Source organism: Telmatherina bonti (assembly GCF_933228915.1).
Source record: "Telmatherina bonti genome assembly, chromosome: 15".
Classification (NCBI taxonomy): domain Eukaryota; kingdom Metazoa; phylum Chordata; class Actinopteri; order Atheriniformes; family Telmatherinidae; genus Telmatherina; species Telmatherina bonti.
In genome coordinates, this window is record NC_136613.1 from 15,885,475 (window position 1) to 15,908,281 (window position 22,807).

At 38.3% G+C, this 22,807-nt stretch overlaps 1 protein-coding gene across 1 annotated transcript in view; it reads left to right on the forward strand.

The window, feature by feature from the left end:
- Window positions 1-1,619: 1,619 nt before the first annotated feature.
- The window catches only part of tmtops2b (teleost multiple tissue opsin 2b), a gene marked incomplete at both ends in the record, with an annotated part of 43,856 nt that continues 22,668 nt past the window's right edge, over window positions 1,620-22,807 (forward strand). The window contains 2 exons of the mRNA XM_079254387.1: window positions 1,620-1,986; window positions 21,359-21,684. Coding sequence (XP_079110513.1) covers window positions 1,620-1,986; window positions 21,359-21,684 — 693 coding nt within the window. The remainder of the gene's footprint in view (window positions 1,987-21,358; window positions 21,685-22,807) is intronic.

A 22,807-nucleotide genomic window follows, 5' to 3' on the forward strand; every position in this document is an offset into this window, starting at 1 on the left:
TCTCACTCTCACTCTTCAGGAGATTTAACCTGTCCTGTATTTTTTGGAGTGTAGGGGGTAGCTGGAGTTTCTCACACATGCACAATCATAATATAACAAAGTCCACACAGAAAGGACCTCAGCCTTTGGGGCAACTGTGCAAACTACACCATCACACACACACACGGCTGCTCCTGCTTGTAGAAAATAAATGTGGTCTAACTTGAAAGAACGCGTAAGTTCCCATCATTGCTTTGCAGCATAGAAGATCTTTGTATTTCCATAGTTACACCCGTTAATGGAAACAAAAGTGATGTTAACTCAACCTGTCAGTTTAAAAAGTGACATACTTAAGCAGGCTACTACTATAGACTAAAGGCCCATTGCTTGTGTCTCTATCCAGCAGTTTTTACACATAGCCTATCTTTATTCTTCTTATTAAAACAAACAGATGGAAAGTTGACAAAATCCTAATGGTTTCATGTTTGGGGTGGAAATAATGGTAAATGCAACTAAGGTGCAAGGATGCAAGTTCAGAAAGAGGTCAGCTATGATGATGCAATCCTGTAATCTATGAATGCAAACAGAGTTGTTACATTGGCTGCGATACAGCTGATTTTCCAAGGGCCTGGACATCCGTGGTTCACTTCTGGCTTTCATGATATGAATTCAGTCAGTTTTTTTTTTTTTACCTGGTTTAAAGTTCAGACTTGTGATTATATTATCTGTTTAGTGTCCTGACTTTTTTCTGAAGCTGCCTTGAGAATTACCATCACTCACTAATGTTATTCCAATATTAGATAGGTCTGTATGCAGCAAATAGAGAGAAATATAGAAAGAAAGAAAGAAAGAAAGAAAGAAAGAAAGAAAGAAAGAAAGAAAGAAAGAAAGAAAGAAAGAAAGAAAGAAAGAAAGAAAGAAAGAAAGAATCCTATTCATGGTCTGGAGTTCATCATCTTTAAATGTCCCCTCTTTCAGTCTCTCAAACACAGATTCCCCCCCCCCCCCCCAAACAACAGGCGTCCATGTTACTGACCACACCACACCACACGCGCGCGCACATGCACGCACGCGCATCCTTCACAGGCCTAGGATCCTAATGTCTCGTGACGTAAGAGCAGCCCTGCCTTTAAAAACTGTGGAGCAGCGCGCGCGCTTCGCCACACCGTTCAGGCTCTTGGGTCCGCGCTGAGACAACGGATTACAGTGAATATAGACTTAAATATGACAGACATCCCCCTAACATAAACAGAAAAAGCTTGAGTCAGTGCAAACTGGCATGAATTAAGGCCCGAACATCTTCTTTCTTTATATATAAAAAAAAAAGTGTAAATGTTTTGACTTTTACGTTTAGAGCATTTTGGGAGAGCTTTTTGAGAGCTTTTTGGAAAGTGCTGAACACGGAGGAAGAGATGCGTTAAGGTAACAGGTGTCCTTCAGCTCTCTGGGAGCGTTTTAGCAGCTTCTCAGTGGAGGAATGTGCGTTTGCAGCAAAAGATGAAGCTCGCGGGTCCTCCAGCGGAAAACTGCGGGGAGAAAGATCCCAACAAGCTGCTGCGCGTCTAAACTTTGTAGCTGCGCGATGTGACGAACCCTGTGTTGCTTCAAAACTACTTGAGAGTTAGGTAAATCTCAGATGAATGGACCGCAGGATGTTTTCTGGTCAGGATGGTCTGAATTACAGCTTCAACCAGAGCGACGACCGGGAGCTGGAGGACACGCCGACGGGCACGGCGAAGCTCTCCCCGGCGGGCTTTGTAGTGCTGTCCGTGGTGCTGGGCTTCATCATGACTTTTGGCTTCCTCAACAACTTCATCGTCTTGCTTCTGTTCTGCAAATTCAAGAAGCTGCGAACGCCAGTGAACTTGCTGCTGCTGAACATCAGCGTCAGTGACATGCTGGTGTGTTTGTTTGGCACCACTCTGAGTTTTGCTTCCAGTATCCGCGGGAAGTGGCTGCTGGGGCGCAGCGGCTGCAACTGGTACGGCTTCATCAACTCCTGCTTCGGTAAGTGTCCTCGCCATTCTCTGCACCCTGGAGGAAGGAAAGGAAAAGTGGAAAGTGATTGTGGCACTTTAAAAGATTTATTTTTTATATACATCTGAAGTAGCAACATTTTTTTGTGTAGATTTAAAGCAGTGACCATGATAGGCTGTTATAATTAGGCTGGAAAAATGAGTTGGCTAAAACAGTTTTTTTTTCTTTTCACACTTTTTCTGGAAATTACAAACACTGAGAGCTAATAATCACTTTAAAATTAAGTACAATTTAAAAGTAAACTATAATTATGAAAGAAAAAAGAAGAATATATATATATATATATATATATATATATATATATATATATATATATATATACATATATATATATATATATATATATATATATATATATATATATATATATATATATATATATATATATATATATATAATCTTTGAGTTATATATATATAGTTATAATGAGTTTGTATTGTGAACATCGCTCTGACACTTCAATGCCCAGCAGCACATAAACTTTCAAGAACAATCCTGCAAGCACTTGAAAACGGCTTCTGAGTAAGCGGATGATGTCAACAATATACTAGTGCTTTTGATCAACTCAATCTGTTGGTTTCCTTATATATATATATATATATATATATATATATATATATATATATATATATATATATATATATATATATATATATATATATATATATATATATATATATATATATATATATATATATACATATATATATATATATATACACACACACATATATATATATATATATATATATATATATATCTCAAGACGCTTAACAGACAGAGGGGAAAACATAATGAAGGCCAATTCATAATAGCCTAAATAAGGAAACCAACAGATTGAGTTGATCAAAAGCACTAGTATATTGTTGACATCATCCGCTTACTCAGAAGCCGTTTTCAAGTGCTTGCAGGATTGTTCTTGAAAGTTTATGTGCTGCTGGGCATTGATGTGTCAGAGCGATGTTCACAATACAAACTCATGGATTATATGTGCAGATGTCACAGTATCAAAGGTTCTTCTGGTGGAGTCCTTGGATATATCTGAAGAATTGTGATAGCAGGGGACTATAACTTACTGTAAACTTACTGTATCAGTGCTCTGTGATGCATACGGTAAGCTATCACATGGTTAGTTTAGCTGGTTGTTAATAAGCACAGCTGTTTTTGCATGGGCAGTGCAGTGTGTCCAGAAGGTGGTGTGACAGAGTAACAAATTTGATGCATTAAACTTTAAAATACTCTCTGGTCAAGCTCAAGAAAAAAAAAAAAAAAAAAAAAATCAGAGGCTTTTTGATTTTGTCATGATTTAAGTTTTGTGCTTCAGTAATCATTTTAGCTGGTTGACTGTAGGGGATATTTTTCCATCAAATATGATTTCACAGCGATTCATTAACCTGGATTCAAAGAGTGGTTCAAGGAGAATGAGCCATCCCCGGGACTGGAACAGTACAAAGGTGAAACCAAACACCAACACACAGAGGGAGGCAGGAAAATGATGAACAAAAACATGACTACCAACTTGAATAAATCCACAGGACAAGAATCCAAAGCAAGCTGGGAGGTGATGACTAATGCACATAGAGGTGCATGGGGAAAAAGCACTGGTGGAAATAAAAAAAACTCAAAGCAGGTGTGAAACAAAGAAAAAAATGGAGCTTCAGGAAAAATCAAGAGTTACTCTGATTAGGAGATGACAAAGCATGACATAAACCCCCCTCAAAAGAAGATTACTCCTATCATTTTATAAGCACCAGATCATATAAGATGCAAATGTTTGCACGGTGGAATGAAACTGGGCTATCGGGAAAGAACCATGCACAGGGAGAACTTGCAAACTCCACACAGAAAAGCTTCAGCTGAGATTCAAACCAATGCCTCATCCTTGCATTATTTATATTAAAGTTTGGCACAAAAATGTATATAGCACAGAATGGAAATTAATCTTGTGACATTGCATTAGTTCTTCCAAGTGAGTTATCATATAAATGCTGAAATTCAAACAAAACAAAGTCTAATTAACCAAATAAAACACCCCTCTTCCAAAAAGTTTAGGGGAAATTGAGCAAATGTTTGCAGACATAGGCAAATTATGGGAGAGACAGAGATTTCTCTGATTTCTCATTAGCTAAATGATAATCCTGCCTGGTGTCACACTACAGCAGCAAAGCCCTTTAAACCCATTCTGTTTTTCATCTCTGCAAAGATTTTTAATTTGCTTTTTAAAGATGTTTAAAAGCTCATAAAATGAGGAAAAAGTACAGGATGTCATTCTTCCGTTGTTCAAGATATAAAACTGTATGCAAAAACACTGAGATGTCACTACGTTTTGGTCATGAAAAGATTTTGCCAGCATACCAGTTCTATTATATCAGAATATATACATTATTATATTATATAATAATTTTAATTAAGGCCCTGCGATGGACTGGCGAGCTGTCCAGGGTGTACCCTGCTTTTCGCCTAAAGACTGCTGGGATAGGCTCCAGCTTCACCGCGACCCTTCATTGGACTAAGCGGTTTAGATAATGAATGACTGAATGGATTTTAATTGATATGCTGCTTTTTACATCTGAATAAATAGAAGTAAAAAGCAGCAACGCCACTGCTGTCAAAATGGAACCCCACGTTTTCATGTACTATAATTAATCTCCTTGTAAATCACACCATGTTACTTGATAAAAAGCAAGAACTGAATAATGACATTTGAAGCGTTTCCTGCTGATGTTTACCATCAGCACCGCCTGTGCATCAGTAATGGATGCAGCTGGTGATGCAGCTAAGAGCACTTCCCTGAGTGTCAGATCGTGATGCTGTGGGTCGAAAACGGACACAAAGGGCTCCTGATCAAAGCTCATTATGTAAAGATTTATAAATGAATGTGTAGTTTTTTTCCTGTATATATAAACTGCTCAGCGCTCCAGTGTGCAACGTTAAAGCTGATTTGTAAGTAGAAGCAGAGTTCAAGCAGATTTTTCATTGCACATTTCCTGAGTTAAATTTTTTCTGCCACTTTTGACATTTGATTACTTTGCATGTTTATTAAAAGGTTTTGAAATGTAGAGGTAAACATTTCAAACATATATAGTTTTATATTTATCAGAAGATTGTAGTTGTACACTTGTAAGCATATATACCCCAACTACTATGAAAACCATGGGCTGTAAGATGAAAATGGCTCCCAGACTGGAAGTGCATTTTTACATTCCACTAAATTGACAGCAAGTGTGAGATCAGTGGTGGCTTTTCACATATGTGTTAATCTGTTTATGGTCTTAATCCCTGCATCAACTTTTCCTCAATACATCATTACATTGATTTAGTAAAACGATTATCTTATTTAGAGTGTCGTTAACAAAACAGGGTATGCTTCAGGGTTGATCCAACTTGTGATTGAAGAAGTTTAATGCAGGTTTTCACCTTAACTAGGTTCACAGTCAGTTTAGCTGAGTCAAACAATGGTTTAAGTTTGACCACACCATATAGCTGCAGAACAAAACATCAAATCTAGCCTCCTTCACTTCCCAAGTTGGCCTCCTGATCCACCCCAAGAAGGCCAAGATCCTGAAAATCAAGTAGCAGCACAGAGCCAGTGAAGCTGGGCAACAGCACGCTGGAAGAAGTGGAGACCTTCACGTATCTAGGCAGTGTAGAAAACAGGGAAAAACGGACATGGACACAAAAAGCCACATTGGAAAGGCAAGGCCATCCTTTATCAGCCTCACATTGTGTACCAAGATTTGCCTGTTTAATTCAAAGACCAATGTCAGTCCCACTGCACGGAGCTGAAACATGGAGAAAAAGCCACCATCAAGAGGCTACAGGCGTTCACCAATCCCTGTCTGAAAAGAATCCTCAACATCCACTGACCAGAGACCATCAGCAACACAGAGCTCCGGCAAAGAGTAAAACTGGCGCCAAGAGACAAAGAGAAGAAGATGGGGTCGGATAGGTCACACTTTGAGAAAATCAACATCCAACATCACTCATCAAGTCCTGACGTGGAATCCTCAGGGGAAGAGAAAGCGAGGAAGACCATGGAACATGTGGAGAAGGGGCCTAGAGAGGCTGACACCAAGCAGATCAGCATGCCTGGAAAGCGCTAGAAGGGATCACCCTGGACAGAAGGCGATGGCGGGGAAGTTGTTGATGTCCTGTGCCCAACAAGGGATATCAGGCTCTAGCTAGCTAACACCATATAGCTGGACCATACCTCGTGTCAGTATTGGAGGAAATCCAGTTTTTAACAGAAGTTCAGTCAATGTCAAAACACATGGACCATGCAAGAATATGCACAAGACAGACTGCTGTTCAAGTTGTAGGTAAGTTGCATTCCAGTGTAAAAGTTAGAAAATCAGGATTTTAACCAATTACAGCAACGATCTGGAAAAGCTTTATGCAACTGCAAATTGCCACGTAATCTTAATGGGCTGCTTTTCAGCCTCAGCTCCTGATGCTTTACACTGTGTGACAAAATAAATCCCATCAAAAAAGAAAAACATGTTCATGAGAGCAGCTTTATTGGGAATTTGGTTGTGTTAATCAGGCCCAAACGAGTGAAGTTGTGTGTGTATACAAGCAAGAGTTTTACAACCTCAAAGTAAATAGCATGGCGTGTTAGTTCAATTTAATTTGCCTCATAGGATTTCTGTGCATTGATTTATATGCTTTTTAAAAATTTGGTTTTGGGTATGTGAATACATTCTTTTCTTCTGCCATGGAAACCTGAAATTTATGTTTTTCATTTACACACGAAAGGTGTTTACTATGCAAGAAGTTGCCCCAGGGAGCAACTGGTGGCTCCATGTCTTGGCCAGAGTTACCTCAACATACTGTGTGGATGTGGAGTCAATCACAGACCCTGTAATTAGTTGGCACATGTTCTTTCACACAAGCCATCATCCCCTACAGTGCACACGCAGTTGTGTGAGCGTCAGGCTGGAAGTTATTTGATGGGATCACAACATGAGGTATCATTGGATGGCAGCAGCTAAAATGTTAAACTCAAGATTTCAAAATGGCAGATGCAGTAGACTGTCAGGTCATAGAATCATGACCATAATCACGTTTTCTGTAGAATATAATGTTTTTAAAAGGCGCTCAGCCTATTTGGTCAATTCATTTTTATAGAAAACAGAAGAGGGGAAAAACAAAGTAATCTGTTGACTCATGAGGTCAAGACTCAGCCTCATGGGGTTAAGAGAGTCCTGGCTTTATCCAAATCTCATCCTTATTAAGGCCATCAAATAAACATATTCCATTAAAAGCTAGAAGCCACTGAATTTATCCCACTTGCGAGTCCTGTTACGGTCTGGATTTGACCGAGGTAATGAAAGTCTATCTCTGCAGTAAGAGCGATGATCATTACTTCACACCGTTGGGATAAAAATCCTCAGTAAACTAGAAACTTATGCTGGAAATGCTCTAGACTTAAATTATGCAGTTGTGCTTCCTGCTCTGAAAATGTGTAATTCCTTGTCTTCCTGTACGGATGCTCATGCTGCAGTTGAGCCCATATATCTTTTACAATGGCTTGCTCTCTGTTTTTTATGGTCTTTTATTGCACATTCCCACAGTGGTTGAAGGAATGTTTGAAGATAATCTGAGCTATTATACAAATGAAATAGTTTTTTTTCCCTTTTACCTCCTGTCATCATTACTTTCATCACTTTCTTCTGTTTTCTTCACATAAAGCACATGGGCCCTCGCTATCAACATGTATAAATCTGCACCATTGCACTATTCTAACATAGCCTTGCTTGTTTGTTTGTTCATGCAAATCTCTGGGAATTTTTATGTAGCGGTATATTCATTTTACTGACAAAAGGCAGGTAAATTTCATGCTGTGTTTAGATTAGCATTTGCTTTTGACTTTCTTGCTGGGGTTTCTGCTGTCCTCACGGCACTGTATTTTTGCATGCATACAACTTGCCTTAGTGCTATACTGAACACTGGAGCTTATTGCATGTGCACGACATGCTGCGCTCAAGTTATTTGCCAGTTTGGCAGAGAGCAGACTGAATCAGGGGAAATGAAAGCCTTGCCCTTTGAAACCAGCAAATACAAGTATAAAGAGTAACCTTTATGTTAGATGATCAGTCAAGCAGATATGGCTGGTGCTATCTCCTCCATTGACATCCCTTTTGGGGGGTCATTCCGCTTTAAGCGTGCAATTCCTTGTATAGTGTTGCAGTGCATAATACTTAAATATTTACTTCTATAATTGTAGTAGCAGTGTAACACTTTGACATTTTGCATGGGCATGCTTTAATGTGTTTGACAATGAGTCTTTTGGTTAAACTGGAAGTGCAACTATAGTGAATCCCAGCTTTAATTTTTCACTCCTCTGTGTTTATGTTGCTTTTACCCTTCAAATGGGATCATAGAGAAGCTTTTTTTAGTGTGTTACTGCCAGAGAACAAAAATACAATGCAATATCATGATTGATCACCATTTACTCTTGGATTGCCCCAGGCTTGTTCAAATGAGGATCAAATTTACAAAGGGCAGATAAAGGATCACATTCATGCTGCAGAGATCAGCGAAGACATAGGAAGTCACTGTCTTTTACAACCTCAGTGTCATTTCTCGTTTGCGCCGCAATCATATTCAATCATTGTCTATTTACCTTTAGTTTTCTGTGTACAAGTAGAACCAAATGCCAGGAGCCAGCATGAGGCAGGATGAATCATACTTGTCACATTCCATTCTTCAGTTCACATCAGCCTTTTGTTCAGTTAATCTAAGAATCTTATCTACCACTGGCCAACATATTCCCTCCTGCTGATTGCACCTACGTGGAATCGACAGGAAATGAGTGAGAAATATATATATATATATATATATATATATATATATATATATATATATATATATATATATATATATATATATATATATATATATATATATATATATATATATATATATATATATATATATATATATATATATATATATATATATATATATATATATATATATATATATATATATATATATATATATACATACACACACACACACACACACACACACACATAATGGCGCAGTGGTTAGCACTGTGGCCTCACAGCAAGAAGGTCGCTGGTTCGATCCTTGGCTGGTTTGGTCAGTGGCCTTTCTGTGTGGAGTTTGCATGTTCTCCCCGTGTATGCGTGGGTTCTTTCCAGGTACTCCGGCTTCCTCCCACCATCCAAAGACATGCATGATAGGTTAATTGGTCACTCTAAATTGCCCCTAGGAGTGAGTGTGAGCGTGAGTGTGGTTGTTTGTCTCTCTGTGTGTGGCCCTGCGATGGACTGGTGAGCTGTCCAGGGTGTACCCTGCCTGTCGCCCAAAGCCAGCTGGGATAGGCTCCAGCTTCCCTGCAACCCTGAATGGAATAAGCAGTTCAGAAAATGAATGAATGAATGAGTTGCAGGATGACAAGAATTAAAGGACTCTGCACATTTAATCACATTTTTACTTTTAGACTATAGAAAACAACAAGACATTCACATTTCTGTGTTTATTAGACAGAAATGATTTTTGCTTTTTTGTGACTCAGTTTATTTGTTTACATGATGCCTCATAAGTAGTTATACTATTGGGACATTTCAGTTTGATAAGGTTGTAATTTTGGGCAATAAATGAAATTCAAACATATTATAATTGTGCCACAGCTTTTGACTTTAGCAGCTGATGTAACTGGCACTTTTTACAGTACTTAATTCAAAGGGTTAACTCACCAGCTCTTACTTTAATGCCTTTCATGTGATGGTATCAAATGGAAGGACCTAGACTGGAAATATATGGGTCAAAAGTCAAATTTTCAAGTCCAGCCAGGAGTCCAAGAATAAAAAGACAGCAATAGTGGTTGATACTGCAACAGCCCAGGAATACAACATCAGGAAAGATGCAAAAACTCATTTTGGGGAACAAGAGAATTCAGGGCAGAGGCAAGACAACAAGGGTCAAACAGCCAAAGAAAAAGAAAATCATACTATGTCTCTGTTATTTATACCTAATTTAGAAATCTATAACTCAGATGATTTGATGGGAAAGACAGAGAGGCAGACAGAAGAAAAAAAATCAAAACAGATATTAGAAACTGGATGTGGACCAAAACAAAACACAAAGGAGCAAACCTGAAAAATGAAAAATAAAAAATAAAGTTTCATAATAAAAGAGAAAAAATTAACTAAAATGACAAACACTTTCTTTATTTAAACCAATCCAAGAGCAGGACAGAGTTTTGCATTGAGATCTTGCCATTCATTCATTCATTCATTCATTTTCTAAACCGCTTAATCCATTCAGGGTCGCGGGGAAGCTGGAGCTTATCCCAACTGTCTATGGGCGAAGGCAGGGTACACCCTGGACAGCTCGCCAGTCCATCGCAGGGCCCTTGCCATTCATTTCAGCTATTAACAGTCTTTTTCATACAACTATAAAACTGTTAAGACATCAAATCAGCATAAATATGTTTGATAATTTCATGAAAACACTGTCTGTTACCACATCCTCCTTAGTTAATTTTAACAGCAATGAAAAGTGTTAAATTTGTGACCCTGTTATATTTTCATGTAAAAGCGGCGACCACCACGGGTTCTCCTACGGGCTTGGAAAGCCAGAGCTTAGCGAGGGGTGTTCAGCTGGTTTAAATCTGCAGCCTCCCTGCAAGATGCCAACAAATCCCACTCAATGGTCCTATGATTTAAAAAAAAAAAAAAAAAAAGAAAAAAGTAATATTAATAAAAGCAACACAACAAACCAAAGCCAGAAAGAAAAGCTGCCAAAGAATAACAGGCAGTGCGAATCTGTTATTTTAATATCAGTACCCATCATTTTAGCATTAATGGCTGTAACCATGTAAAGTTATGTATTTTATTAGATTATTGAGCAACTTGGGTAGATTAATGTCAGACAGTCAGAGCTGTTGGTTTTCTGGGACAACCCTGGCAGTGAAAATAGAAAACAAAATGAAATATATAGTGTCCAGAAACAAATCAATCATCCAATTAGTTGAATAAAATTTAGAAAACACTTTGAAATCTGAAAGTTTTAGAAGCTGAGTGGGCACAATTGTGTAGCAGTGCTATCTGGACACAACAAGCTAAAATTAGTGCAAAACCTAAACAACACACACAAAAAAAGAATAAGCGAAAAAAAGGGTGTAATTAGAGTAGAACATGGAAAACGAGTCAGAGTTGATCAGCGAATTTAGAGGATCTCTGTCTATTAAGAGCTAAAGATCTGAAGCCTCTTAACAATCTGAAATTATTCCATTTTTTTTCATGACAATTAACAGATCACTAAAAAATGTGACTTATATAAATATTAATTTTCTATCTTGAGCGTAATCGGTCCCAGCACAACACAGGTTACCATGGCAATGTACCCCTGTGAGTCTCTTTCTTAATTGCCACAGTATAAATCACCCCCAACTTTCCATCACTCATAGTAAATTATTTTTGCACTGCTTATCATCAAGCTTTCCAACTGTGTTAAATTAGCTAATGTTTGTGTTTTCACCTCATGAGTTTCCACATTTGCCTGCTTGATCGTGTTTTTCTTGTTCATTATGTTTGGTTAATATTAGACTCAGACTTTATGTCATCTCACAGTGGAGAAATTCACCGGTTACAGCAGCGCTCACCGAATAAAGTGCATGAAGCAAACATAAAAAAATAAACATGCAACACAACAAATAAATACATAACACACAAATGTTGAAATTCATATACATAAAAGTGTAAGTAAAACAACATTACAAGCTGTATACATATGTAAAAAGTATGATGATATAAGTAATGATTCACCTTATCTCTATGTTTTGCTTTTATTTTTGTTACAACTTCACAGTTGTCCATCTCAGTTGATATTGCCTTCTTCCCCTGCTGCTCATCTGGTTGTAGTTTATTTGTTACCACACCTGCATCGCGTTAGTCACCTCCTGCACCAGGGCTTCCTTTGTTCTCGACCAGATCCTTATCTTTGCCTTATGCTATCTCATGCCAAATGAAATACCCTTCTTAACTCAGCCACTTTATAGAATGTTTTCTAGACTCTGTCTTGCTGAAGGCTACCCTTGTTGCCATATGTAGAGAGGTGGAGTACAGCTTGGGATGGTTGCCAGCCTATGAGATGGCCAACGGAGATACAAACATGACAAAGAGCCATTCAGATTCAATCCTTGAGTCAATTTAGAATCACCAATTAACCTAAAATGTGTGTATTAGGACTGTGGGAGCGACACAGATTATCTAAAAAAGCTCACATAGGGCCGAACTCAGCGCTAAGCCCCCCAGCCAAGAACCAAGGAACTAGCTAAGAAGCGACCACCACACCATCGTGCTGCTCTAAACAAACCCGATTTCATTGAAACGTCATTAAAAGAGATTAAACCTGTTTTAAAACTATTTTTTGTGCATTCTTGTTTACTTTCAATGTGATGTATGTGCACAGTTAGTGTGGTTTATGTCAAACACGAGAACTTCACCAGTTACTAAATGTAGTTATTTAGCTCAGCAGCAAGACATGAAATCATGTCTTTGGACGAAAATGACAAGAGTAGATTTATGTGACTGTAACCTGTTTTCCTGTGAGACTGTATTGCCTCAACATGGGCCTTGACTAAATCTGCCAATATTTAATGCTGCCATTCTGGATTTTGGCCATGTTTCCTCTGTTTTAAGTCAGTTCTCTGACATTGTTGTCATGGTCACTTAGCTGATGTAAGAGTGACAGTATGAGGAAAACAAACCGCCACAGGATAATGGCATCTATAATATGTTTGAATATTTCATTGGAAAGCTATGTTGTGTTTTGGCCTTCGAGAAACATTATGATCGCCTGTATGTCAGTCACATTTCTGAAAACAATGAAGCTCTTTCCCAAGCAGAGAACAGTTAATAACCACACAGGAAAGTGAAACGAAGAGATTAAAGGGTTTTTTTTCCATCTCATACTGACAGAAAGACAGATGGTCTCAATGAACAAAGCAAGAACATCTTTAGAAAGTCATTAGCCTTTCTATCAAATTAGTTAACCCTCAGTGTAACATTACAGGTCATAATTAAAATTTAAGACTGTGAGAAGTGATATGTGTCTTTTTTTCTATTCCAGAACAGCCATTGTGAGGATGCAACATTACAACACAACAGCTTATATTTTTTGGGTCGGAGATTCTTAACAAGGATTTCAGAAAACACTCTGATCCATGGAGTATGTTTAGAAAGTTTGTTCTTCTAATTAGATTAAAAGCATAATGAAGTTTGTCACTCTTCATATCAGGAGTTAATAATTGGTTCCATAATATGCAGATTAAATCCATGTTGTCTTATTATAGTCAAACTAATTTAATGAATAATGCTTCCAGTCAGCTGTAATGACATCATAGCTGTGTAATGCTATTAGTGTAGTTCCTCAGCTCCAGCTGGGGAAAAAGAAAGATATAATTTCTCTCACTTCAAACTGCTCAGCCAATAAACCACAGCTGGATTTGATAAGAGTGTAAAAATGCCAAACAAAACATATCTTTGATTCTTTAAGCAGGATTGGTGTTTTCATGTTCATCTTTCAGAGGTTTCAAAAAGTTCTTGTCTTGGTCACAAAGGTTTTTGTGACAATGATGGCTTTTTAGTTGCAATAAAGGACAGTGCTTCAGATTTTTATTTTATTTATCAAAGTTTGTTGTGCTGTCTTGCATCTTTTGACAGATTTAATGAAGTCCCACTGAGCTGTTTTTGGTTAAAAAGACTACACGGTCCATGGCCATCAAGACTACCTGCTAATTAATGCTCAGTCTTAAACATGCATTTGGACAGAAAACTCCATCAAACCTCTTCCTTCATTTTATATATATTTGAGTCTGTTTTTATGGATCTATAGACATTTTATAAACAGGACAGAACCACCAGAGATCTTATGGACAGGGTAGACCACTTTTCTCTGCTTTGCTGTCTCTTTTTATGTCTTCTTCAAAGAATATGTTCAATGATGATCTACTTTACTATTACCCTTGTTATTGGACTGAAATTTGAACTTAGGAAAAACCCTGCCAACCCTGTTACAGCCCATATATTACTATAAACCATGTAAGAAAGGATGCATAAGAATATGTGGTACTGACATTTGAAAATGTTGTCAGAGACAAACTATTGTATGCATGGAAAGGGGGCAAAAATTTGCTTTGAGACTTGAAATTATGTCTGAATGATTGTTTTGTAGATGTCCAGGCTGATCTGAAAACAGCGTTTGAATTTGCTGCAACTTTGGAGGAACTGGCAAAATTAGACATTTAAACTGAGGATCTTCACCCTGCCAGTATTTCTTGTTCTCCATTAAGATACACGATTGCAGGAGCTTCACACCCACCCTTCGATACTTTTGCCCAAATTTTCAATGATAAAACTGTTCCAGATTTTAAAGTCTATAGTCTGCAAATGCTGTAGTCTAAAGCAATCTTCCGGTCATATCACAGATTCTCAGTTGGATTGAGGTCTGGGTGTTGTCTAGGGCATTGAACACTGAAAAATGTTTTCCCTTAAACCACTCGTGTTGCTTTTGCAGGAGAGTTACTACCCTACTGGTGAACCTACATCCAAGTCTCAAATCCCTGGAAAAGCCAGACTCAAAAGGATATTCCTCAAGAGTTCCCTGGTGTTTTTTTCCCAATCCGTTATAACGGTCCCTGATGATGAAAAGCATTTCCACAGCATGATACTGTCACTAAGCTTCAGTTGTGCAGATCATTATCTTGAGGCGATGAGATGTGTCTATTTACAGGGGACAGTTTTTTCCTTGACGACTGAAGAGTTAAGTCTTATTCATGTCCAACGCTCATCTCAATCTCCAGCTTGCAGTTCTTGAGGATGTCTATTAGTATGTGATATTTGTTCTGTTTGATCATCTTTTTTCCCTTTTTAAATCCAACCTTCCTTCCATTGCATAGGGAGGCAAAGGATGTTTTCTGTTTGTTTTTTCCTCAGAATGCATCGGTCTTATGTTCATTTGCAATCTTACTACGCTGAATATTCAAGCGAGCATTTAGCACGTTCTCCTTTAGCTTCTTTTGCAGTCACTGGAGGTTTCTATTCGCCTTTGAGGCAATCAAAACATTCTCTTTCATAGCTGTGCGTTTTCATTCACACCTCAAACTGACCTCCAGCTTCCCTATAAGTGCTGCTTCTTTATGCTTCTCAAACTTAGGAAAAAAGTTACTTTAAAACTTTTTCCTCCTAAAGACTTTTCCTCGCTTGTGAGCATCCTCTGTTTTAGTTCTGATAATCAATATTTTAAACTTTAATACAGCATGAAATGATGGCAACCTGCTATGTGAAGACACTTACCAGAATGTGCAGCTGCTCTCACTCTGCAAGCTGTGTGTTTCATGCTCATAAGCTCTTTTTTTCCTAGAAGGGAACACACGTGTTCCTGCATATTAGCTTTTGTTTGAGCTAGATCAGTCCAGTTTTACCTCAAAAATCCATGTTCTTCATTTTAAAATGACTTAGCGAAGGATACAGTTGTAGTCCACATTGGGAAGTTTTCACCAAGACATATAGATCTGTGTGCTGGTTCTTTTCAGATTCTAGTTGGGTTTCCTTTTCAGTTTTGGGATCTGTTTGCTTTTGACTCCAAGTTGCTTATGGAAATCCATATTCATACATTTAGTTTTAAGAATGTAAAGCAGATTTTTACAAGGATCCATGTTTGTTGAATTTTGGGACAACTTTGAAGAAGTCTGAGCATTGTGAGGCTTTTAAACATAAATCACCTTCTGGCTTTCCTCAACAATCACAGCATAGCCGTGTGAGGCACACAAGAAATGGAAATGTTTTACAGAGAATTACATATGCAAACCCGTGGCCCATTTTAACATTTTTTTTTTTTTACAGAAGCTACAGTTATTCATTTCCTCAGCCTGGGTACGATAATCCTCAGGGGAGTGGAAACTGACCACCTGCTGAGTGGAATCTGCTTGCCGTAAATCTTTTTTCTTTTTTTCCCACTGTGTTTTCTCCGATCTTTCTTCCATAGAATCAGTGGATAAACCAATAAATTTAAGGGGAAATAGGAGCCATGACCAGAAGCATGATATGTACTGCCTTATCTGGACTTTTTTTTAAGCTTACCTTGCAAGCAGCATTGTAGTAGCAAGGATGAGCACATCTTCTTTTCCATTTGCTAAATAATGAAGATTTTATGCTTACGTTATTAGCAAAATGCACTTCGGCATCTTTTCTGTCTTTCAATGCAACAGTGGATTTGGTTTAGAAGGCAAAGGGTGTGATTCATTAAACTTCACAAGGTATATGAAGTTGGGGAATTTGGTGAGTGTCACAATGTCTTGTAGCAATCCTCATAAAATGTTTGTCATAGACGTTAGAAATGGAAGCATTTATCATGTTTTTTAAATTAATAGTGTTCACCTTAGCTCTGTAATCATCTGGTGACAGTTTTTGGTATGTGAGGATGAAAACAGTGTAATACAGTATCATGCTGATAAAATATGGGTTTTAATTATAGTGAATGATTTGAACAGATGGGGCAGCACAGTGGTGCAGGGGTCTGTGCTGTCAAACAGCAAGAGTTTTCAAAGTCACACTGTGCTGCAATATGACTACTGTCCATGTCCAGATCTGGGTTTTGAAATCAAGGGTTTGTATTGTCTTGAATTAGAAAAGCGTGTAACAACATGAAATGGACTAAAAGAAGGAAAGCAAAGACTGCAGAGAGGAAATACCAAAGTAGATGTTTGAGGCAGGTCCCTGGTCAGGGCTGTTTGAGTGAGCGCTAAAGCGCTACTGGATGTTGTAATGTCTGTTAAAGGCCAGTTTGGGTTACTCTGACAACAGTAAAATGGAGAAAAACAGCATTTTGACCCTTTGATCTGAGGGAAATTGCAGCTCCAATCAAGCATTGATGAGAAAAAAGAGCAATGGATTCTGTTAAGAGAAAAAATGCTGCCCCAGTGAAGCAAAACAGACTGAAAACATGACATAAAATACAAACATTGATACCAGCAGTGGAGTAAACCTAAATTAATAGTATCAGGACAACAGCCAGTGCCGGGAGGGAGGAACTAAACCCATCTTTTTACTGCTTTTGGAACACAGAATTTAATAGCTTGCAGACTGTGCTTCAGCTTTCTTGGAAAGACAGCAATCTCACCTTAAACATTCTGATTATGGGTTGCATTTACCATGGCAACCTCTCCAGGCTCTCGTGAATTTAGTTTAGTTTGTGCTACATATAAACGAACATGAGCATGAAATAATGTAGGTTGGGGTGTGTTCCACAAGCATTCAGGGTTTTCAAACTCACATTCTGGTTTTCTTTAGAAACAAGGCTGAATGAAATGTTAACATTTCCTCTTTATTTCCCATATGTTTTTTTTTGGGGGGGGGGGGGATGGTTCTAATGGTGGCCTTTCTATGTGAAATTTGCATGTTCCCCCCATGTATGCATGGGTTCTATGGGTACTCCAGTTCCTCCCACCAACAAGGTTAACTGGTTACTCTAAATTACCCCTAGGAGTGAGTGTGATTGGTTGTTTGTCTCTCTCTGTGCTGACCCTGTGATGGACTGGTGACCAGTCTGAGGTGTTACCTGCTGCCTAATGATTGCTGGGATGAGCTCCAGCTTCCCTAAAACTAAGCAGTTAAGAAAATGGATGGCTGTATCTTTGTGTAGCCTTCTGAAAAGAAGTGGACATGCAGAGTTAGTAAGTCAAGCACCATAAAGAGTAATTGGTTGTTTTTATTTCATCATTTTGTGTCAGATGGCGATTTTTTTTATACCATTTATTGGCAGGACTGTATGGAGTCATCATCGAAAAAATGTTTTCTCTGCGCTTGTCACGGTTCTCCTTTTAGACGTAGAGCAATTTCAGATGTGTGGAGTGAGAGAAGACAGGCTAATGGTACAGTCATTTTTACAATTTAAGTCTTGAGTCAATGTCTGCAGAAAATATACGGATGTCTGTGAAAGCAAAAGCCTCTGTGTTGCTTTTTATTTATAATATAAAAAAAACACAAGATTGTCTTGTAGAAAAAAGTTGGAGAAGAATGCTGCAGCAGAAGAGTGCAAGTAGTAATGATGAACCAAATTTAATTTAATGCTCAGTGAACAATCACTAAGTGAAGCAGCAATAAAAGCTTCGGTATGTGTCAAAGAAGAGCTTTAAATGAAGGAGTCAGCTGATGGTTGAACAAGATTGTTTGTTTAGTCACCCGGTGGGATAATCCATCAATGTCTGAATCCTGACCCACTGCAGGTTTTAGCTTAGATCAGTATTTTCAGTGTTGTCAGATTGTTTCATTATTCACATTACAGCATGTATTTTAAGAGAGGAGAGGCACCCGAACCCGAAAGAACGTTATAAACTCACAGGATTGTGGGAGAAATTGCCATTTTGGGTGTTTAAATCGCTTTGGCTCTCCTCCTTTTCATCTCCACCTTATTCAGAATTTCTGACAAGTATTTCATATTATCAATTTTGTTCCCGAGTTGTGTCCTCGGCTGCAGCAGTTGCTTCGTGAGCAGCACACAAAAAGGAAATTAACCAGCGGATTTTCATCCTCCATGTCTGTCTTTGAGGCAGTGCAATGATAAACACTTCCCAGAGAACGGTGGACTTCTGCCGAAACTCAACCAGATGACGTGCTTCTGGCTGACCGTGATTTTGCATACAAGGGACAGTGTGGGTTTTGTGTGAGTAGAAGTCAAGGTGACTGCATTTACAGCACGTCAACTGGACGAACTGGATGACGAGAAAACAGGTGAGGAGGTACCTTCCAGCTGACAATTCAAGTAGGGTTGCTGACAACAGGCACAATAAATATGTGGTTTTAAATGCAACTGTGCCGATCTGGGTGAAATCCCCACATACAGATGAGAATAGCACTTTCTTCCACCAGCTTAGCTGGTTTGCTGGTGTCTGATTAGGATTTCCAGGGTTTTTTATTGTCACACATTCAGGACCATTTTCTCTTTGAAACATTTCAGATTATCTGCCATCAGATCAAGTGAAGTTTTGTGTATTTTTTTTTTTTTTTTTATCATTCTTGTTATCAATAAATATGCTTTCTTATATTTTTTTGATTGTTTCCATATTTTCACTGCTTATTAAATTGATTATTTAGACATCCGTCTTCCTCTTATAAAAAGTCCAGAATACACAGTATTAATTTATCAGAAAAATACACACAGATGAACAGATTAAGTTATTAATTCAATTAATGTAAATTTTCAGGATGATGATGTAGTTACAGATGACAGACTCATGGATTTGAATCCATCTGCTTGTATAATGGCTGCATGGGTAATTCATGATCAATAGTTTATAAATTCATGACAGTTGTTGGAGCTTCCACCAAAAACAAGGTAAACACCAACATCTGAGACAGAAACAGGTGGGAAAAGTTAAACCTGAAATTCATTTATGGTTCAGCAGATTGTATGGATCGAAAATCACTGACATCTAGTAGTTACCATGATTTAAATGCCAAGCACCACTGTGTCACAAAATCTATCTTATAGTGATGTTTGGCATTTGATGTCTTCAATGGGCAAGCATTTAAAGCAATTTATACAATTTATCCAATTTTGAAGTAGTTACCCAAAAGGCTGTCATCGCTGCACTTGAGGCTATGATTCATTGCAGCCGACATTGCAGAAGTGTTTGGCCAAAGTCAAACTCTAGCCGCCTCCATACTGAGTACCTGCCAAGTAGCAACTTGTGGTGGTTAGAAGTGAAGCCTCTGCTTAAATTACAGTTCACCCCTCATCCGCCAGGAGCTGGCTCCAAAACGGAGCAAATCCCCATAGAGTCCCATGCTAAAAAAAGGCCAGCTTCACAGCAGAAATAAACATGTTTACAGCCTCGTAAAAAAGAAACATTTTAAGTTTAATGGGTCAGATTTATGGCCCTGTGACAGACTGGCGACCTGTTCAGGGTGTACCCTGCCTGTTGCCCAATGATTGCTGGGATAAGCTCCAGCCTCCTACGACTCTAAATTGGACTAAGTGAACCACATTCATTTCAAAATTCTGCATAATTAGTGGTGTGTCTTTTTGATCAACATGTACCAGATATTCTGTTGCAAGATGGCAGCACAACCATGGTTTTTAGCAGCGTGATTTAGCTTTAGCCCACGGCTCTTGCAAGACATCAACTGGCTTCACTTGCAAATCGAAATAATTTCAATTTATTTTACTGGAAACATTTTGGCCACTGAAGGCCACCGTCAATGATTCTTGGCATTTGAAGTCATTCCTTGTTCATCTTCACCCCTAGAGGTCAGTCGTTCTTACACATTGTTGCAGGTGCAACCGACGAAGCGTATGCACAGTAAAACCCAAACACCTCCCAATGAGACTTGTACAAAGAAGATTATTTTTAATTTGTCCCTGACATTTTGAAATCCTGGTTTTGTTGCTTTGACTTTAATATATAGCATATAAGATTTATTTAAAATAAAAAGTTTTTAAGGGTTTGTTTTACATTTATATTAAATCATTTTATTTTAAATGTGAAGATAATGATAAAAACATAAAATTTAGGTTTTTTCATGAAGTTTTTTTTTCCTTATCTCTGACATTAAAGGAAAAATAAATGTCAAATGCAATCACAAATAGTTATCTTTAATGTCTGTATTGGTTTCAGAATTTCACAACTGATGCATTCCTTTAGACAAAGGGCTTGCAGAGAAATCAGAATTCTATACTACACCAGCTTGAAGCTCTTTCACCCAACGTCTGTAAAACTGCTGTAAAGCTCTGGGGGTTCGTAACGTTTCAAGTGCACTGAGTCTGTTGAAGAACATGATTTGATATGTGCAGGAATGTGAGCAGAGTTTGTACATCAGGTTCAGTCATTCAGTTCAGCATACTGATTTATGTTGTGCCTTGAGCATGGTTTGTCCAAATACCATATCTTGGCATTGTGATTTTATTTCCCGGATTAAAGTCTTTTTTCCACTTTCTGCTCTTCATCGCTTTCTTTTTCCATCAAACTGGACTATTTTGACCAGCTTTTTAGCTGAGCAAACCAAAGTATGACAAAAATTGCAAATACCTCCTACGTCCCAACATGCAACAAACGTCTCCATATTTGCTGGTTCAAACATTCATGTCACCCAGAGAGTGTGTTATAATCAATCTAATGGTTCTTTGACTTTTTCTAGAGTTAAACATTTTAGATTTGCTATTCAGAGCCCTTTTAATGACAACTCAAGCAGAGTGAAGCCTCAGTGAGAATCAAACAAATGAAAGTCTTATCTTGACCTTTCTAACTGCTGAACATGTTGCTTCCCACCCTGACTTCATCATCCTTCCATCTTTTTTTTTTTTTTAGGTATTGTGTCGCTGATCTCTCTGGTGATCCTTTCCTACGACCGCTACAGCACTCTGACAGTATACAACAAGCGTGGGCTTGACTACCGTAAACCCCTCCTGGCTGTTGGGGGCTCTTGGCTCTACTCCTTGTTCTGGACGGTGCCCCCACTGTTAGGGTGGAGCAGCTATGGTATAGAGGGAGCAGGAACAAGCTGCTCTGTCTCTTGGACGGCAAACACGGCTCAGTCGCACGCCTACATAATCTGCCTCTTCATTTTCTGCCTGGGTCTGCCCGTGCTGGTGATGATCTACTGCTATAGCCGGCTGCTTTGGGCAGTCAAACAGGTACAGTCAATCCAAGTGTCTCAGTGTGTGTTTGTGTGTGAGATTATTGATGTTTTATCCCTTTTAGAGTTATAAAGTTTAGGGAAAGACTTCCAACAAAGAAATCAGCTTTCACTTTTGCAATCAGAGAAATAACTGGTGACAGACATTACAATACTGTAGTACTAGATGGACTTTAGACTTTCTTTGTGATCTGTCTTTAAAGTTGTGGAGTGTTACTCCATAACCATTAAAAACATATCTCCCTGTCAGCCCCACACATTCACAGTCATGCAAGTGAATTTGTCGTCACACGTGTTTCTGTGATGGTTCATTCTTGTTGATATTAGAGTTCTGCGTGTTGGTAGCTAGCAGAGAGCCTTGAGAAAGGCAGCGAACATCCAAGATTTACAAAGACGGACCAAAGATTTTTACAAAAGAAATATTAGATTCAAGTCAAAAATGGGACTAAGGTGTCAAACTGGGTCTCAAACCATGAAAATAAATGTAGATGTCATAACAGGGATGAGTGTGCTGATGTTGTAATGATGCTTATTTTTGCTTAACTAGAGCAGTAAGCTAAATGTCAAGAGTTTCTGAACCGACTGTAACACTATATTTGGTAGATGTTACGTAAAAAAACAATGGCATATGAAGAGCTCGACTTTTATGGTTTTGTTTTTTCTATTGTTTCAGTGTAGGAATCAGCTGCAGCTTCAGCTTCCAGACACGGAACGATAACATGCTGATCCAATAATAACAAAAAGCAAACACAATATGGTGAAAATATTCACTAAAGCCTGAAGTACAAATAGAAGAAAACAAAACACACCTAAGAAATCTTCCCTGACAAACAAGAAAAACAGAGTTGTTGTGATATGTATTTTAATGGGGGTTATTTGATATAATATTTAGTATTAAAAATGGTTATGAAAATGATTATCTGTTATTATTCTTACCAACAGAGCCAAGCAAGGCAAATTGGACAATTTAGTAGAAATTCAATTCTTACTATTTGTCATAGGAACACATAACATCCGATTCCATTCCTTTTGTATCCCTTTCTTTTGTTTTACTTCTGAGGTCCCCAGCGAGTGAAAGCCAGTCTGATGTTTATTTTTCTCCTGTCTCCTTCTTGCTTTTC